Genomic DNA, 15,469 nt, shown 5'->3' with positions numbered 1-15,469 from the left:
TTCCTTAAACAGTTTGGAACTAATTTAACTGGACTTAACTCAGTAAACTGAGTTAACTAATTACAACTCAAATATAACTCAGCCATATCTCCTTAATTCAAGGGATAACTCTTGCATGACTTCATAAAGAATTCTAACTTGAATTTCTCCAACTAATTAATTCAAGATGAATTACTTAATCTTTTCCAAGTTACTGTTAAGACTAAGTTCAAAATTCACAATTTAATTCAAGGACAAATTAAATTGGAATATTCTAGATTCTATTTTTATCATTTCTTGTTGCTATTTCCAACATCCTAATTGGTCTTGGGATTACAACAAAAGAATATATATTACCCCTTTGCTCTTGCATTATTCGACATATCGTACTACTGAAAATAAATCCCTGTCATGTGTGGATAATTGCATTTTCAAAAAAATCATGGCATTTTGGAAAGAAAACACAAATTCTCAATTCATTTTTGATGCCTATGCTTCAACAACATATTGCAACTCCTATGTGACAGAGATGGACTGCACAATAACATATTCTTTCAAAGGAATATGAAATTTGCTTATGTAATGAAGGCAACAAAATTAAAATATTTGTAGGCTTGGAAGTCAACAGCTTGTTCATATTATTGTTCAAAATAGCAACAAGAAATGCTAAAAGTAGAAGTGCTAAAAATAGCACTGCTATAAATAGCAGTTCGGGTACCAGTGTTGGACGTAGCAACAAGGAATGAAAAATGGAAGTGCTAAAAATAGCATTGTTATAAATAACATTTCGGGATGGATTCCATTTTTTGTTAGTCCCTGGACTAAAATTGAGAAGTAAAATTCGAATTTGATCTTAGCAGCTATTTATAAAATAATTAGTTAATTCATCTTGAGTTAATTAATTGTAGGAAATCAAACATGATGTCTATGTGAAGACATGCAACAGTTTCTCCATTGATTGAGGAAGTTATCCTTTGATTAAGGAGATCAGGATGAGTTGTACATTGAGTTGTAATTAGTTAGCTTAGTTATCTGAGTTAAGTCCAGTTAGATTAGTTTTAACAGTTTGTAGAATTAATTGTGAGTTCGGTTAGTTAATGCTTGCATGCATGTAACTGTTGCTCTCCAAATAACTGAATATTCTCTGATAAATAACTCATGCATGTTAGTTCAGTCAGAGACCCAGTTGAGATCAAAGGATGGGACAATGTACTATCAGTTGGAGGATTTTTCCTATATAGGAAACTCATCCATGTAGAAGGAATTATCTCCTTCAAGATTACGCAATCACTATCGAGCCAAGTGAGCAGTCTGAGGTGGGAATTCACACAAGTGGAAGCACTGGACCCCAGGAAAAACTGCGCAAGAAAATAGGAGGATTGGGGGGCAGAGGAGAAGGTTTGTGAGAAGCCTTTGACTATCTATGATCAACATAGGGATTGTAATGAGAGCAGGATAGCTTTTGAGCTAATGCTTTGTGTAATCCGAACATATTTCCACTTGTATGATATTATAGAGATCGGGGTTTTTAGCTGAGGCTTTTCCCAGAGTATTCTTCTGTGTTCATGTGTGATTGCTTTCTCATTCTTAGTTATATTTGTTCTATTTGATCTTGCTCATAATCGATTAAGCTTCTGCAAGTTTGTTGTACTTGGCATAATCTGTTGATCTACAGTGGAAAATTCTACAATTATTCTTTCATTGGCTTTGTACTCATCCTCTAGAAATTCAATTTTCATTAACATGGCTCCAGCTGAAAAAATAACATGGATACGTAAAGGACCTATTCTCCTACAACAAGAATCTGATAACTCTGAAGATATTATGTGCATGTCAACCATTGATAGATATGTTGCATGACCCACTGAACTTGAAAAAAATTGCTTAGAAAAATATGCTTCATACTATTTGGCTACAAAAACATCTACAAAAAAATAAAACATGTGTGTCATACGATTCATCCGTATAATGAACAAAAGGACCCTTAAAACATTATAGAGAAAAAAATGATGTTATATACCCCATAGATAGAATCTGAATACGCATTAAAAAAGATAATGAGACATGGATTGAGGCATCCTTTTCCCAAAAATACATTATTGGTGCTACTAAAAAACAAAATTTCCATTCAATCTCGACATGGGGAGATACTGACCTTGCTTCTACTACAATTACATCCAAAAACAAGGAGATGTTTCTACTTAACTTCCCATTAGAAAATGACACCAATACTTGTCTTGACGAGAAATATGATATTCAACATGACCTAATAGAGAAAATGCAATCTAAAAACATCCAAACCTTGTATATAAAAACCATTTTATTCGTTAAACATCCCTCTATTTTGATTACAATAGCATATCATGACATTAGCAGAAAAATAAATAAGGAACAACAATCTGTAATATATATATATATATATATATATATATATATATGATGGAAAAAAACAATCCATGCAACCCATTTTATTTGTTTCTTACTGGATATGGGTGAACAGGAAAGACATTCATTGTGCAAGCACTTCACCACACACTATTGTGATACTATAACAAAGACCTACAAAGTGACCCATTAGAAAGAATGGGCCTCATAGTTGCTTTTACTGGCAAGGCTGCATATAATGCAAATGGTGTCACAATACATTCAACTTTACACTTGCCACTTTCACCATGAAGCATGAGGTCATCGACTTTTAACACGCTTGATATGTTAAGAAAAGAATATGAACACTCCAAACTTTTGCTTATAGATAAAGCATCATTGATTGACTCTTGACTCTATATAACATTGACAAACAACTTCATGAAATCATGCACACTCCAACTATGCCATTTGGAAATCTTGACATAATATTTTGTGGCAACCTATTCCAAGCACATTCTATACATGATCGTTGGATATTTGAGCATCCAAGTCTTAAAGTAACCACTACTTCTTATAGTTTTTGGAAAGACAATGTCAAAACTTAGAAGCTAAAGAAAATGGTGTGACAAGAAAACAAAGGCTTCAAATCCATCTTAAATAGACTTAGAACATGTTTGCATATCGACGATGATCTTGCATAATTGAACCAGCATTGTTATAGATTCCCACCAAATGATCCAACATTTCCATACCTCTTATACTTGAACAAAAATGTGCAAGAACATAATAAAAAAAGGTTGTCCCTCATCAATACCGAAACGATCACATTAAATGTGTATGACAATACAATTGGATCAAAAAATACAAATCACCATAGAAACATGAAATGCAATTGCCATCTACCATTGTGCTCAAACAAAATATGTTTGTGGAATTGATTGGCACAACTATCATATTCAAGATGGTTTGATCAATGGTGTTGAGAGCATTTTCAGAGCATCTACAACAACTAAAAGTGACACCAATTGGAATGAATTTTTTGATCCAACAATTGGCACTATTCTTTTTTTTTGCTAAAGCAAGAGTCATACCTTCATTGTCATTAAATCAGAAAATAATTTACATAAAATACAACCATCCAAGTGGATCCATGGACCGGTAAAAATCAACCACCCAACAAGTTAAGGGTGTAAACCCTGAACCCTCCCAAACAAAACAATAAAAACCCTCAAGTGCCCGACCATGCCAATGCTATCCAATCAACTCACCACAAACCGAATGGGGGACTAACACTCAAACCAAAGAAATATCTAAATCAAAACTGAAATCAGTGTTGAAGCCTTTAATAGCCATCATCTAAACATCCTGCCTGATCCAACGATGGAGGAAGAAATCGCAGTGCCAAGGAGCCCGACGGTTAATCGTATGGACCCACTGACAAGAATGAAGGATCTTGACCGTAGATCTCCCAAGTTTGATCCAATGGCAGAGGAAGATATTGCCTTGCCAAAATGCCCGCCTCCTAACCACATGGAGTCACTAACAAGCATGATGAATCCTAGCCATCGATCCTTCGTGCTTGATCTGACGGCCCAAGATCATATTGCACGGGCCTAAATTACTGTAGGTTAGCATGCGATGAGGGTGGTATTCGTACCCACCCCATTGCCATGTGTAGTGACTTGAGTGGGATTGCTCCCAAAACTTAAAAACCACTTTTTGCTTTAAAGGCGCCCGATGACCAGAAAACCACTTTGCGGGCGGAATTACGTCCCCGTGAAGAGAAGCAAGGAAATCTTGACCACCACGAAAGCCCAGAATTCAGCTTCTCACTCCAACCCCTCTGCACCAGTTGATGAACCCCTGTAAAGTACAGTCCCAACCCTCCGACCAACTACCCAGGCAGCAGGATCTACCGAGCAACCAAAGAAGGGTAAAAATGAGGAAAAAGCAGCAACTCATATCGAAACCAATCTATCTGGCCAAAGCCTCCATAGCTTTGTTGCAATACACCATCATATCTTCATCGGCTTGGTAGCCACACTGTTCCTTTAGTTTGTTCTAAGACAACCCCCTCCAACCCATCGCGACTCTGTTAATGGTACAATTCACTCCTTGGTTGGGCAATAAATCCACCAGTTTGTTAGCCTTCCTTCGAACATGGTTAAAACTTACTGTGTGTAGGCTCATGAGGTGGAGTTGGATCCGTTGAAAGACTTGGATCAACCTCCAATTTTTTGAAACCTTATCCGGCCTCGTGCCCCAGCTGATTCTTTTGACTGAGTTAATGATTAGCTCAGAGTCAGCTTCAATAATCACATTTTGCCGATTATCCTTCACTAGGATTTCTAAGCATTGCTCCATAGCCATTAGTTTTTCCATGTTGTTAGTGGCTCTACCTAAATGGAAATGGAAGATGGAAATGGTAGAACCTGATTCATCCCTTAACACCCCTTCAAAGCCAGCAATACCCAGGTTGCTTTTAGAGGCCCCATCAATGTTATACTTCAGAAAGCCCTGAGAGGGAGGAAGTCAAAAGTCCTGCTCAGTATCCATTATCCTAACCGTTCTATCTAGGTCTTGAGGAAGAAGCCCCTGCATGCCTAACTGTCTGAGAATCATCATTTCAATATTTGAAGGTGGATTCTTAGGGGGATTTCTCACAGTCGTACTAACTGTCTCCCTAATTTGTCTTAATGTCTGCTCAAAAAGACATTGGAAAGGTCTCTTTTCATTTTTAAAGATCCTGTTGTTCCTTTCTTTCCAGACATTCCAAATAATGAAGCTAGGAATGAGAGCCCAAGCTGAGCACAGAATTTCAAAATCATAAAAATTCCTCCTCCAGTTGTTTAGGGTATTGATAATACTCCCTCTATCCCTATCTTTCTTTTGGAAGATGGTGACAAAAGAGTCCCACAATCTAGAGGTGAAGATGCAACTGTTGAGGAGGTGTTCCATAGTTTCCTCTTGGGCCTCACAGAGCTGGCATCTGGAAGGCCCCACAACCCCCCTTTTCCAAATGTTGTCCCAAGTCAAAATTTTCCTTTGGTAGGCCAGCCACATGAAGAGTTTAATCTTCATCGAGCCATGATACCTCCATAGATTCTGCCACATTCTATCCGGAGCAACAGAATCCAGCTCAAGGAGTATGCATTTTTCCTCCTTAATATTGAAGGTGCCCTCTTTGTTGTTGCCCCATCTTAACTGAGCATGCCCCCCTAGTACTAGAATCTTCCTTTGTTCCAACATTTTCATAAGAGCTTCTCCTTTTGCTTTCAAGGGGCTATCTTCCCTGTAGACAATGTTCCTCGCGTTTCTCCATTTACCTGCATTATTGGTTTGATCCCAGAAATATTTAACCTTAGATAGCCCTATGATGTCTGTCTCTATCTTGAGGTCCTTAAAATCCTCTTTTAACAGTATCAGTTCTTATTGCCATTTGTCTTCCCAAAATAGTGCCAGATCTCCCTCTCTGATTTCCCAGAAGCTATTCTTTTGAACTAAGCCTCTATTCTCCCATGCCTTATTCCAGATATATGAGCCCTTTATACTTCCAAACATCCTTATATGATCGTTAATTTGCCAAGTACTGGCATATTTCTCTTTCCAAATACTAGCCCACTGAGCCTTTGGTTCTTTAACCCAACGCCACCAAAGTTTAGCGCCTAGAGCCCTGCTTAGAACCTCTGGATCATCCAAACCAAGACCTCCATGATTTTTAGGTTTGCAAATCTTTTCCCAGGCTACCAAGGCCCATTTCTTTCTATTCTCCCCCTTGCCCCAGAGGAAATCTCTTTGAATGGATCTGAATTGTTGTAAGACTCCTTTTGGTGCAGGGAGAGCTAAAAGCATGAAAACTGGGATAGATTGAAGAACAGCCTTCGTAAGCACCAATCTACTAGCCAAGTTTAAAGTTCTGATGGTCCAATTTCTAATTTTATCCTGCATCTTGTTAATCACCAGCTCCCATATGCTCTTATGCAGAGGTTTAGCAGTTAGAGGAACACCCAAATATTTTGAAGGAAGGAAATCCCTTTGAAAGCCCAAAATTCTAGAGATATTCCTTTGAATAGCAATATTGGTATTAAAGAAAAAAATCTTGGATTTGGAAAGATTAACCTCCATACCTGAAGCCATGGAAAAGTCACTTAGAAGTTGTTTATATGCTAGAGCCTCTTTGACCGTAGGGATTCCTTGCAGCATGGTATCATCCACAAATTGTTGATGAGTTAAGGACTGTCCATTCTCAGAAAGTTGTAGACCCTTGATTTTGCCGTCTTCCTTTGCCTACTTGATGGACTGGCCCAGTCCTTCCATCATGAGAATGAAGAGAAAGGGAGAGAGTGGATCACCCTGCCTAAGCCCTCTTGAAGGAATAAAAGTCTCGGAGGGGCAACCACTTAACAAAATAGAAAAACTGGGAGAAGTTACCAGGGCCATGACCCATTTGACCCAGTTGTGATCAAACCCAAAAGAAATAAGAACCCTCTTAATATAGGTCCAATTCAACTTGCCATAAGCTTTGGCTTGGTCCAGTTGCATGATCATTCCAGCCTTCTTGTTGCTAGTCAGTGAGTCCACCACCTCATGTGGTTGAATGATATTATTGAGAATTTGCCTACCTTCCACACAACCAGATTGTTCCCCAGACACAAGAGTGGGAAAAAGAGGTTTGAGTCTGTTGGCTACAACCTTGGATATTATCTTGTAAACCACATTGCACAATGCTATGGGTCTAAACTTATCTGGAGTGAGGGCATTATCCTGTTTAGGGATCAGAGAGATGAAAGAGGTGTTGAGTGCTTTCAGAATAGTTCTATTCCTCCTGGAATCTTCTACTACATTTAGAATGTCCTGTTTAACAATATTCCAGCAAGCTTTGAAGAAATCAACATTGAAACCATCAGGGCCTGGCGCTTTACCATTCTGCATTTCCTTGAGGACCTCACTGATCTCCTCTTCAGTCACTGGCCTATTGAGGTTAAAGTTATCCTCTCTGGACACTAGTCTGGGTATATGTCTTGTTAAATCCTTGATGAAATGCTCTCTGTCTGAGATGGTTTCCTTTGCTATCCCACGAAAGTGCTGGACTAGCATAGCTTCTATGTCTTTGTGGGAACTGAGAAGTTTCCCTCCCTCATCCTTGATCGAAGAGATTCTATTATGGGCTCTGTTTGCCAAGGTGGATCTGTGGAAGAATTTGGTGTTTCGCTCTCCTTCTTTTAGCCATTGCACTCTAGATTTTTGTCTCCAAAATATTTCTTCTTGTTTACAAAAGTTCTCCCATTCTTGCTGGAGTTTGGTAGCTTTCTCATTTCTGACTTTATCAAAGCCAACCGTGATAAGGGCTTGGTTTAGTTCCTGCAATTTGTTTTCAACAAATTTTTTCCTTCAAAAATGTTACCAAATTCATTCTTGTTCCAATATTTTAGCTTGCACTTGATATGTTTTAATCTTTTGTGAAGAAGGAACATACTTGTACCCTGAATGTGTAAATATTTAGATCACCAACCTGAAATGTTGTTGATGAAATCTGGATGGGTGAGCCAGATATTTTCAAATCTGAAAGGTCTATTCCTGGGCGTACCTAAGCCTTTGACCTCCAGTTGGACAGGCTAGTGATCTGATCCTCCAAAGGGGAGAATACTCACTGCCATTTCCTTATTATTGAGCATAAGGTCTTCTGAGATGATGAATCTGTCTAACTTTGATGCAACTAGAGACTCTCCTCCTCTTTTATTGTTCCAAGTGAAGAGACCATTACTGGAAACAATGTCAACTAGCTTCATAGAATCCATAAATGTTTGAAAAGCTAAGGAGTCTTTATTTAGGGTCCTAGTGCCCCCTTTTTTCTCCGATAATGATTTGATCATGTTGAAATCACCACCCAAAATCCAGGGTATATCTCCAAATCTTGCTCTGAGATCCACCAGAGAATCTATAAACCTGAGTTTATCATCCATTCTCTGAGGGCCATAAACATTCGTGACCAGATAGATCTCCCTATCCCCCACAGGTTGAATAACCACTGATAAATAATTTCTAGAAGCCTCAGCATCTATTATCCCAATCTTTTGGGGGTTCCAAAGAGTAAGAATGCCACCTGCTAAATTTTCTGCCTTGACTTCTAAAAACTCAAAACGATTGAGCCATTTGCTGTATAATTCTTTAATTTTCTGAATGGAACATTTAGTTTCCTAGATAAAAATCATATCCGGAGCTTCTTGCTTCATTCTGTTACTAATTAATCTTTGCTTCCTTTTACTACCAAGACCCCTTATATTCCAAGAAGTGAACTTCATCATTAAAGATTTGTGAAGGAGTAACTGGTTAGGTCTTTCATCTTACCTGAATCTATCATTAGCTTTCCACATTCCATCAACAACTCATTCTGCTTTTTTTTACCTCTTTTCTTACCTGGGCATCTAGGTGCTAATCCTGGTGTGTTTTTCAAAGTTTTCACCCCTTCGCTACCCTGTTTTGCAGTATTACGTTGCCTGACCATCCCTGTATTCTAGGTTTTCCATAAGTACAGCTGTTGTACTCTAGTGAACTCCTCTTGAGGTAACGAGTCTACCCCTCCCATGGTTCCTTGTTTCAAGAACCCTTCCAAATCTAGGTTTTCTCTCTCAAGAATCTCCTATAGCTCATGGTCCTCCATTTCCATCTCACTCTGGGTCATTTCCTGGTCCATATCCAGTTCTACATCACTCATCATAGCCTCTGTATGTTTATTATCATCCTTTGTATGCTCCTTGTCTTCCTCCTCCTCCTCTGGACTTACCTCCATACTCTGATTTGCTTTTTTTGTCTCTTCTCCTTCTTCGAGCACTTGGTACCTGTTCGGACTGACCTGAGGCCCTTTTGCTTGATGTTATTTAATTCCCCTTTTGCCCCCTTTTCTTTTATGGTTTACTTTATGAAAGCTTTCAGTATCTTTCATGGTGGTAGCTTTGCTCTTATTCTCTATTTTATTGAGAGGGCAATCCCTGAAAAGGTGTCAGTGCTCATGGCATCTGCGACATCTAAATGGAATATGTTCATAATCAACTGTTTGAACCCATTCTTCATCAAAAACCTCCAAAATAACCTCATCCGGTAGGGCTCCGGATAGATCCATTTCCACATAAATTTGTGCAAAGGAAGTGTATTTTCCCCTTCTGGTGGCTTCAGATGCTTTGACAAAATGTCCTAATTTATTTCCTATGGCTATTAACGACTCTGTTTGCCAATAATCAAGAGGAAGGGATTAAAGCCTTACCCATACTGGAACTGAGGTAAATGTCTCCTGCTCCGGGAAAAAGTTCATCATCCACGGCCTCATGTAGAGGCCAGCTGTCACGAAGAAGTAGGGCCCCACTTCAAACACTCTATCTTTATCCTCAATATTTGTGAAGACCACAGTGAAGAATCCCTTTGATCCAAGCTGTAGGTCAATTCTTCCTTTTGGTTTCCAATGATATTTAATCCATGTCTGTAATTCTTTTTCAGTGGGCCATACTCCCATGAATTTACAGATGATAGCATATGTCCTCATGTGGTCCCTGTGTGCCTGCAGAGCAGGATCGTTCAGAACTACTCTAGGTCTGACTTTGGTTTTGGGTTTACATGGACCCTTTTGTACCTTGGTTTTTGCCCCCTGTTCCTTATCGTCTTCCTCCTTGTATTTTATGCTATTACTCTCCTTTGCTGTATTTCCCTCCTGCTCTTCTTCCATGCTTTCTTTCCCTACTTCAGCAGTACCTTTGACCTCTTATATTGGCTTCTTTCCTCGGCTGGCTACAGCCTGCTTGTAGGAGGGAGTGGAGCTCCCTCCTTTGCACCCTTCCATGGAGTTCAACATCTGCTCACGACTGTAAACCCTCACACCAGAGCCCTCAAGATCACCCCCTACTCGTAAACAATTCCAACAATTGGCACTATTCAACAAAAAGAAATGCTCCATTTTTTCAAATATGGAATAATGTATAATTAGACACCTATTACCAGAGTTTGTAGGTATAATGAATCAAAAACTAGAAGTTGTTTGACAAGAGAGAAATTTCTTGTTCAATTGGCATGTGCACGAACCATACTTCGATCACAAGGCTTGACAATGGATAGATTGGCTTTCAACCCAAAAAGAGTAACACAACATGGACTTTTTTACATTGCATTTTATTGTGTTAAATATATTAAATCCTTGCATCTAATAGGAAAATTTCAATAAACAAATTTCTCTCTCTGTTAAAAATTGTTGTTGAGCTACAAACACTTAGGTAAAACGCTTCTTATCAACTTGAATACAGTTTATATTCAACTCAAGCAAAAGGATGTTTGACAATATGGTCATTGAACACACGTAACTTCTCATTGCATTTTGAGGATATTGTTGGTGACCATGATCTAATGAATGCTTACTTCCCTTATTTCCAAAAACTAAAAACAAGTTCGCCTCCATCATCCAGTGTTTGAAAATAAAACATGACTACATACATCTATTCTCCTTATATGGCATTCTTAAATGCTACAGGGAAAAAAAAAAAAAAATTACAATTAAAATCAATTAACTTATACAATACGCCATATTGAATCAACCATTGTCACTTTCCATTTTCAAGAAAATGTTATTATCCTCGTAAATGTCTATAGTATCCCAAATGCAACAATGGAAGAAATCATTGATTTCATCATGGACATTTTAGAACATGCACCTAGAAAATATCCAATTGTAATTATTGGTGACTTCAAGTTGGATATGTTTCAAAATAACTATCAACAAAAAAAAAAAACTATTGTCATTTACGCAAGATAGCAACTTCAATTTTCATAAAATAAAGTCAACAACTGATTATGGCTCCATGTTTTACCACTTTTGGACAAATATCCCAACTAATAGTGTTTCTCTTCATGTCTTCAATTCCTATTGGACAAACCATCACACTATTCACCTTACCATACCTTCATTGTTGGCTTAAGCCTTTTGGCTAATGTTAATGTGCCTCAATCTAAGTTTTCAATACTCACAATTGTTATCATAGTCACAAATACCAATCCTAAACATTAATGCAGGCACACCAATGTAACACTAGCTCCTATTTCCACTCAATTAAAAAAGGTTTGCCAAAATAATAACTACTATCACAACAACTCGAAAAAAACGCAAGTTCCATCACTATCAATCTCATTGCTAATGAACATATATAGGCTATATCCCACATAAAATATACCTGTTAAAAAAACCAACAATGTCTGTTGTATTGGAAATAAGAGAAAATTTTCTTTCATCATGTTTTTGACACAAAAGCACTGTTGGACACCTAATCCTAAAGGGTTAGTGTGGAAGCCGAAAAGACTAAGCAGTCCAAGAGACCTTGGAATCTGAAACCCAAGAGTCACAACATTGTATTATAAATGTACATCTCCTGTTAATAAAAAAATGAACTCACTGATTTATCCTTCATATCTTTTGTGCTGTCCATGTGTGTTTAACATGGACACCTAATCCTAAAGGGTTAGTGTGGAATTCGAATGGACAAAAGCAGTCCAAGAGACCTTGGGATCTGAATCCCAAGAGTCACGTATTGTACTATAAATGTGTATCTTATGTTAATAAAAAAATACACTCACTGATTTATCTTTCACATTCTTTGTTGACCATGTCTGTTTAACATGGTATCAGAGCCATGATGTGTGGCCTGTGTAGTTTTGTGCAGCTGGTCTGAGCACTGGCCTTTGTCATTCTGACTTGAGCATTGTCCTCAATGCCTCTGTCCTCTCAAGGATTAATTTGGTCAATGATTACTTGGTCCAGAGCGGAAGGCAGAAGAATGCCTCTGTTGAATCGACATACCACCGCCTGTGCTGCCTCTGTCAAGTCAGCTCTTTTTCTCAGCGACGGTTACTGAAACAATAACAGCCTCTGCCTCTGCCAGCGCTAACGCTTGTCTAACGCCTGTCTAACGCTTGTCTACGGAAACTACCACCATCAGCCACGAGAGAACAAAATTCTTTAGCTGGGAGCATGATGTGTGCAGAGACATACGTTCTGGACTTGTACACATTCTTGGCTCGTCTCGCTACCTTCTTCTGTGAGATGGGCACCCCATTGTGAGCAAATAAAGCCTTCCCACAGTCTTCATCAGTGACGAACTGTGGATTTCTATTAAATCCTCTCTGGCAGGTAACATTATACTGTTGATCTTGGTCATTTCTGATACTGTTTCTATCGTGGGTGCTTATCGGAATTTTTGGAGGAAGGTAAGAGAATCGAAGAGGAGAACAATTTATCTACGCCACCACCCTGCTATTAATTTTTATCATGCTCACGGTCATTGTGAAGAAATGAACATATAGGTCTGTGCTCGAGTACAGTGGTGCTGGAACGCAGAACGACAACGAGATTTTCACATTTGGGTGCCGAAATTGGGCGGAAGTATCAGAGCGAATATCAACAGTTTTGAATGGTGGTTATGTGTTGGTAAAAGTCGCGTGTTGGAGATAAAGGTGTTCTGGTTTGAATCTGAGATCGATACAAGGCCAGAATTGCTCATGCAGATTGAAATGCCCATATCACTAATTTGCCACTTTTTCGGCGATCTTGATGCACGTCTTACATTTTCACAGCCCTCTGTACACTTAGTTAAATACAATACATGCTACTGAAGCACCACTGTTGATTCTTAGGTTTTGTGGTGCGAGACAATCAAATTGTTGCTTTTATCTCGTCTTCAGCTTTGTTTTTGACAGAGGTGTCAAAAGTCAGTCTAGTGTTGAACATCAATAAGAAATAGTTTGGCATGCTATGCCTCTGAAGGCAGATAATGTTTACAGAGTTTACATGTGCATGCTTTTATATCTTCACCGTCTATGATCATTTCGAGCTCTTTACCTTCAATTTCAGTTCAGGAGAACGAGGCTGGAAACTACAAAAACATTGTACCGTAGTGGAGTAATAAATATACTGAGAAATCAACGAAGTTTTGCTGAATGTCGTGGAATTAGAAATGGGCCTTCAACACTTTCTGCGCTAACCGACGGCAATTAAATTATTTCATCCATTTCATTGACTGCATGATGAGGAATTATGATAAATATTGTGTGTCTAGATAAACCCATTCTCTCGGTCGAAAATCAATCTACAGAGTCCTCCTTCAGTGTTTCATCCGCAGCCAAGGAATTTGATCGAATCCTTTCCGTCTCCCAGTAGGCACCACGTCCACCAACGGCCAGGCCCTCCGTGGCCCCTTCTGGTGAACACATTCAATACAAAATTCAGTGGTTGAGCCCGCGGCCATTTTGCCTTCAAAACTATTTCACCTGCGGCTAGCTCTTCGCGGGCCTCTTTCTTTTTTGCACCGAGATACACGCCAGATTAAATATTGATTTGGGTTCCTGCTTTTAAACAATAATTAAATGAGTAAATACATCTTGGAAAGATCGTCGAAGTTTTTGAACTAGATACATTTACAAATTGACAGCGTGGGCTGAAGATTTCTCATTATAATATTTAGCCGAGATATATGCCGAGGGTGTATCTGGAAGGTTTCCAAGGTACACAACGAGGCACACTGGTTCCAGCACTAATGGTCGTGGCAACTATATACACAACAAGACTTGCTGCTCTGTTGTAAGCGTTGTTTCTATGATCGGAGGAAAGTTATGCCTTGAACGTATCGCATCCAGTTATGAGAAGGCCTTCAGAAAAAAAATTTCTCTGCTTTGCCCGCAGACAAGACACATGACATTCCTGCTGAGCATGTCCACAGCTGTCAAAGATTAAGTCTGGAGTGGCAGGCCTACATTTCCATAACACATTCTTTGCGTAAGACATTTGTATCTGTTAAGGGCATCTACTATCAGGCAGAAGTCGAGGGTCAAAACATTACGTGGCTCACACCACATGTTCTGCAACAAGTTCTCCCCGGGGATGTTGATTTTCGTGTTATGCTGACATTTGTAGAATTTTATGAGACTCTTATAGGATTTGTGAATTTCAAACTTTATTATGCTATCCACCAATACTTGATCCAAGATTGGAGGCAGCGACAACGGCAGCAGAACCCGCTTCAAGACGATGTTGCTGAAATCGTTGTTGACCAGTGGAGTTGCTGTGTTGCTGAAATCGTTGCTGAAATCGTTGTAGACCAGTGGAGTTGCTGAAATCGTTGCAGTTGTATTGTTGAATGGTGAATGCAGTATAACTGGAGTTAACACTGATAGATGATTTGTAAGTCAAATTTTTTATGACTTGGCACATGCTCAAGCAGATTTTAAGAGCAGTATTGAAGCCACCTCGAAGCAGATTTGGTGTTGTCCATGGAACAATTTGAAACAACCTCTGAGTGAAGTAATTCGTGGAGAAGTGATTAGCATTGTGAAGTGAATTTGAAGCATTTTTGAAGACATTTTTTGAAGTCATTTTTTTGCAGTTTCTTGTAGAGATTTTGGAGCAGTTTCTTGTAGAGATTTTGCATGATTTCCATAGCAGCTAGATGCTCTGAAGTTTGAAGTTGAGGACAGCACTCATCTTCACATTTATATATTTTTTCCATTGGTGATGTTATGCTCCAGTTCATTCTTGAAACGAACTGTGGACTGTTGATTTACCATGTGCCCAATTGTACCAATGTTTATTGTAGCTTGACGAGAAATGTTTATTGTAGTTTAACTTGGTAACATCCAGCTTACTCAGGTCCTGATCCATCAACCATTTTCGCGACATTGTTGCCACTTGATAGGCCCTTACAATATCTTGTAGTAAGAGTACAATATTATTTTTCTGTTACTGTTGCCTCAGTTGTGTTTTTTAAGTGACATTGAAGAAAAATGGCCAGACTTGAAGATGCATTAAAGTTATTGAATATCCTAATTCATTCCACTGTTGATGAGATGGTCAAAGTTAACAAAGAAACTCTCTTTGACATCCAAACCTCTCTGCAAACTACACGTGAGAATATTGAGTTTTTGCAGCTTGAAACAAAGCTACAGCAGGAAGAATTACACCAGTGGAGTCATCATTCTGAACCTGTTTCTGTTCAGAACAATGAAGCAGACTCCCATAAACAGCAAGTCAATAATGTTACAGTTCATTCAGATAAAGCAGCAAAGTTACATGCAGATGCAGAGGTTCAGTCTGCACTTC

At 38.8% G+C, this 15,469-nt stretch overlaps 1 protein-coding gene across 1 annotated transcript in view; it reads left to right on the top strand.

The window, feature by feature from the left end:
• The window catches only part of LOC149161944 (disease resistance protein UNI-like), a 109,783-nt gene extending 95,296 nt beyond the window's left edge, over positions 1-14,487 (top strand). The window contains exons 2-4 of the mRNA XM_089435050.1: positions 12,509-12,585; positions 12,682-12,957; positions 14,188-14,487. Coding sequence (XP_089291176.1) covers positions 12,509-12,585; positions 12,682-12,957; positions 14,188-14,487 — 653 coding nt within the window. The remainder of the gene's footprint in view (positions 1-12,508; positions 12,586-12,681; positions 12,958-14,187) is intronic.
• The last annotated feature ends 982 nt before the right edge of the window (positions 14,488-15,469 follow it).

Source organism: Pinus tabuliformis, chromosome 5_2, assembly GCF_031772625.1.
Source record: "Pinus tabuliformis cultivar Carrire ecotype Pingquan chromosome 5_2, CPIR1, whole genome shotgun sequence".
In the NCBI taxonomy this organism is placed as follows: domain Eukaryota; kingdom Viridiplantae; phylum Streptophyta; class Pinopsida; order Pinales; family Pinaceae; genus Pinus; species Pinus tabuliformis.
Note: the sequence above shows the minus strand (reverse complement) of the source record. Positions and strands in the feature narration are given on the sequence as shown.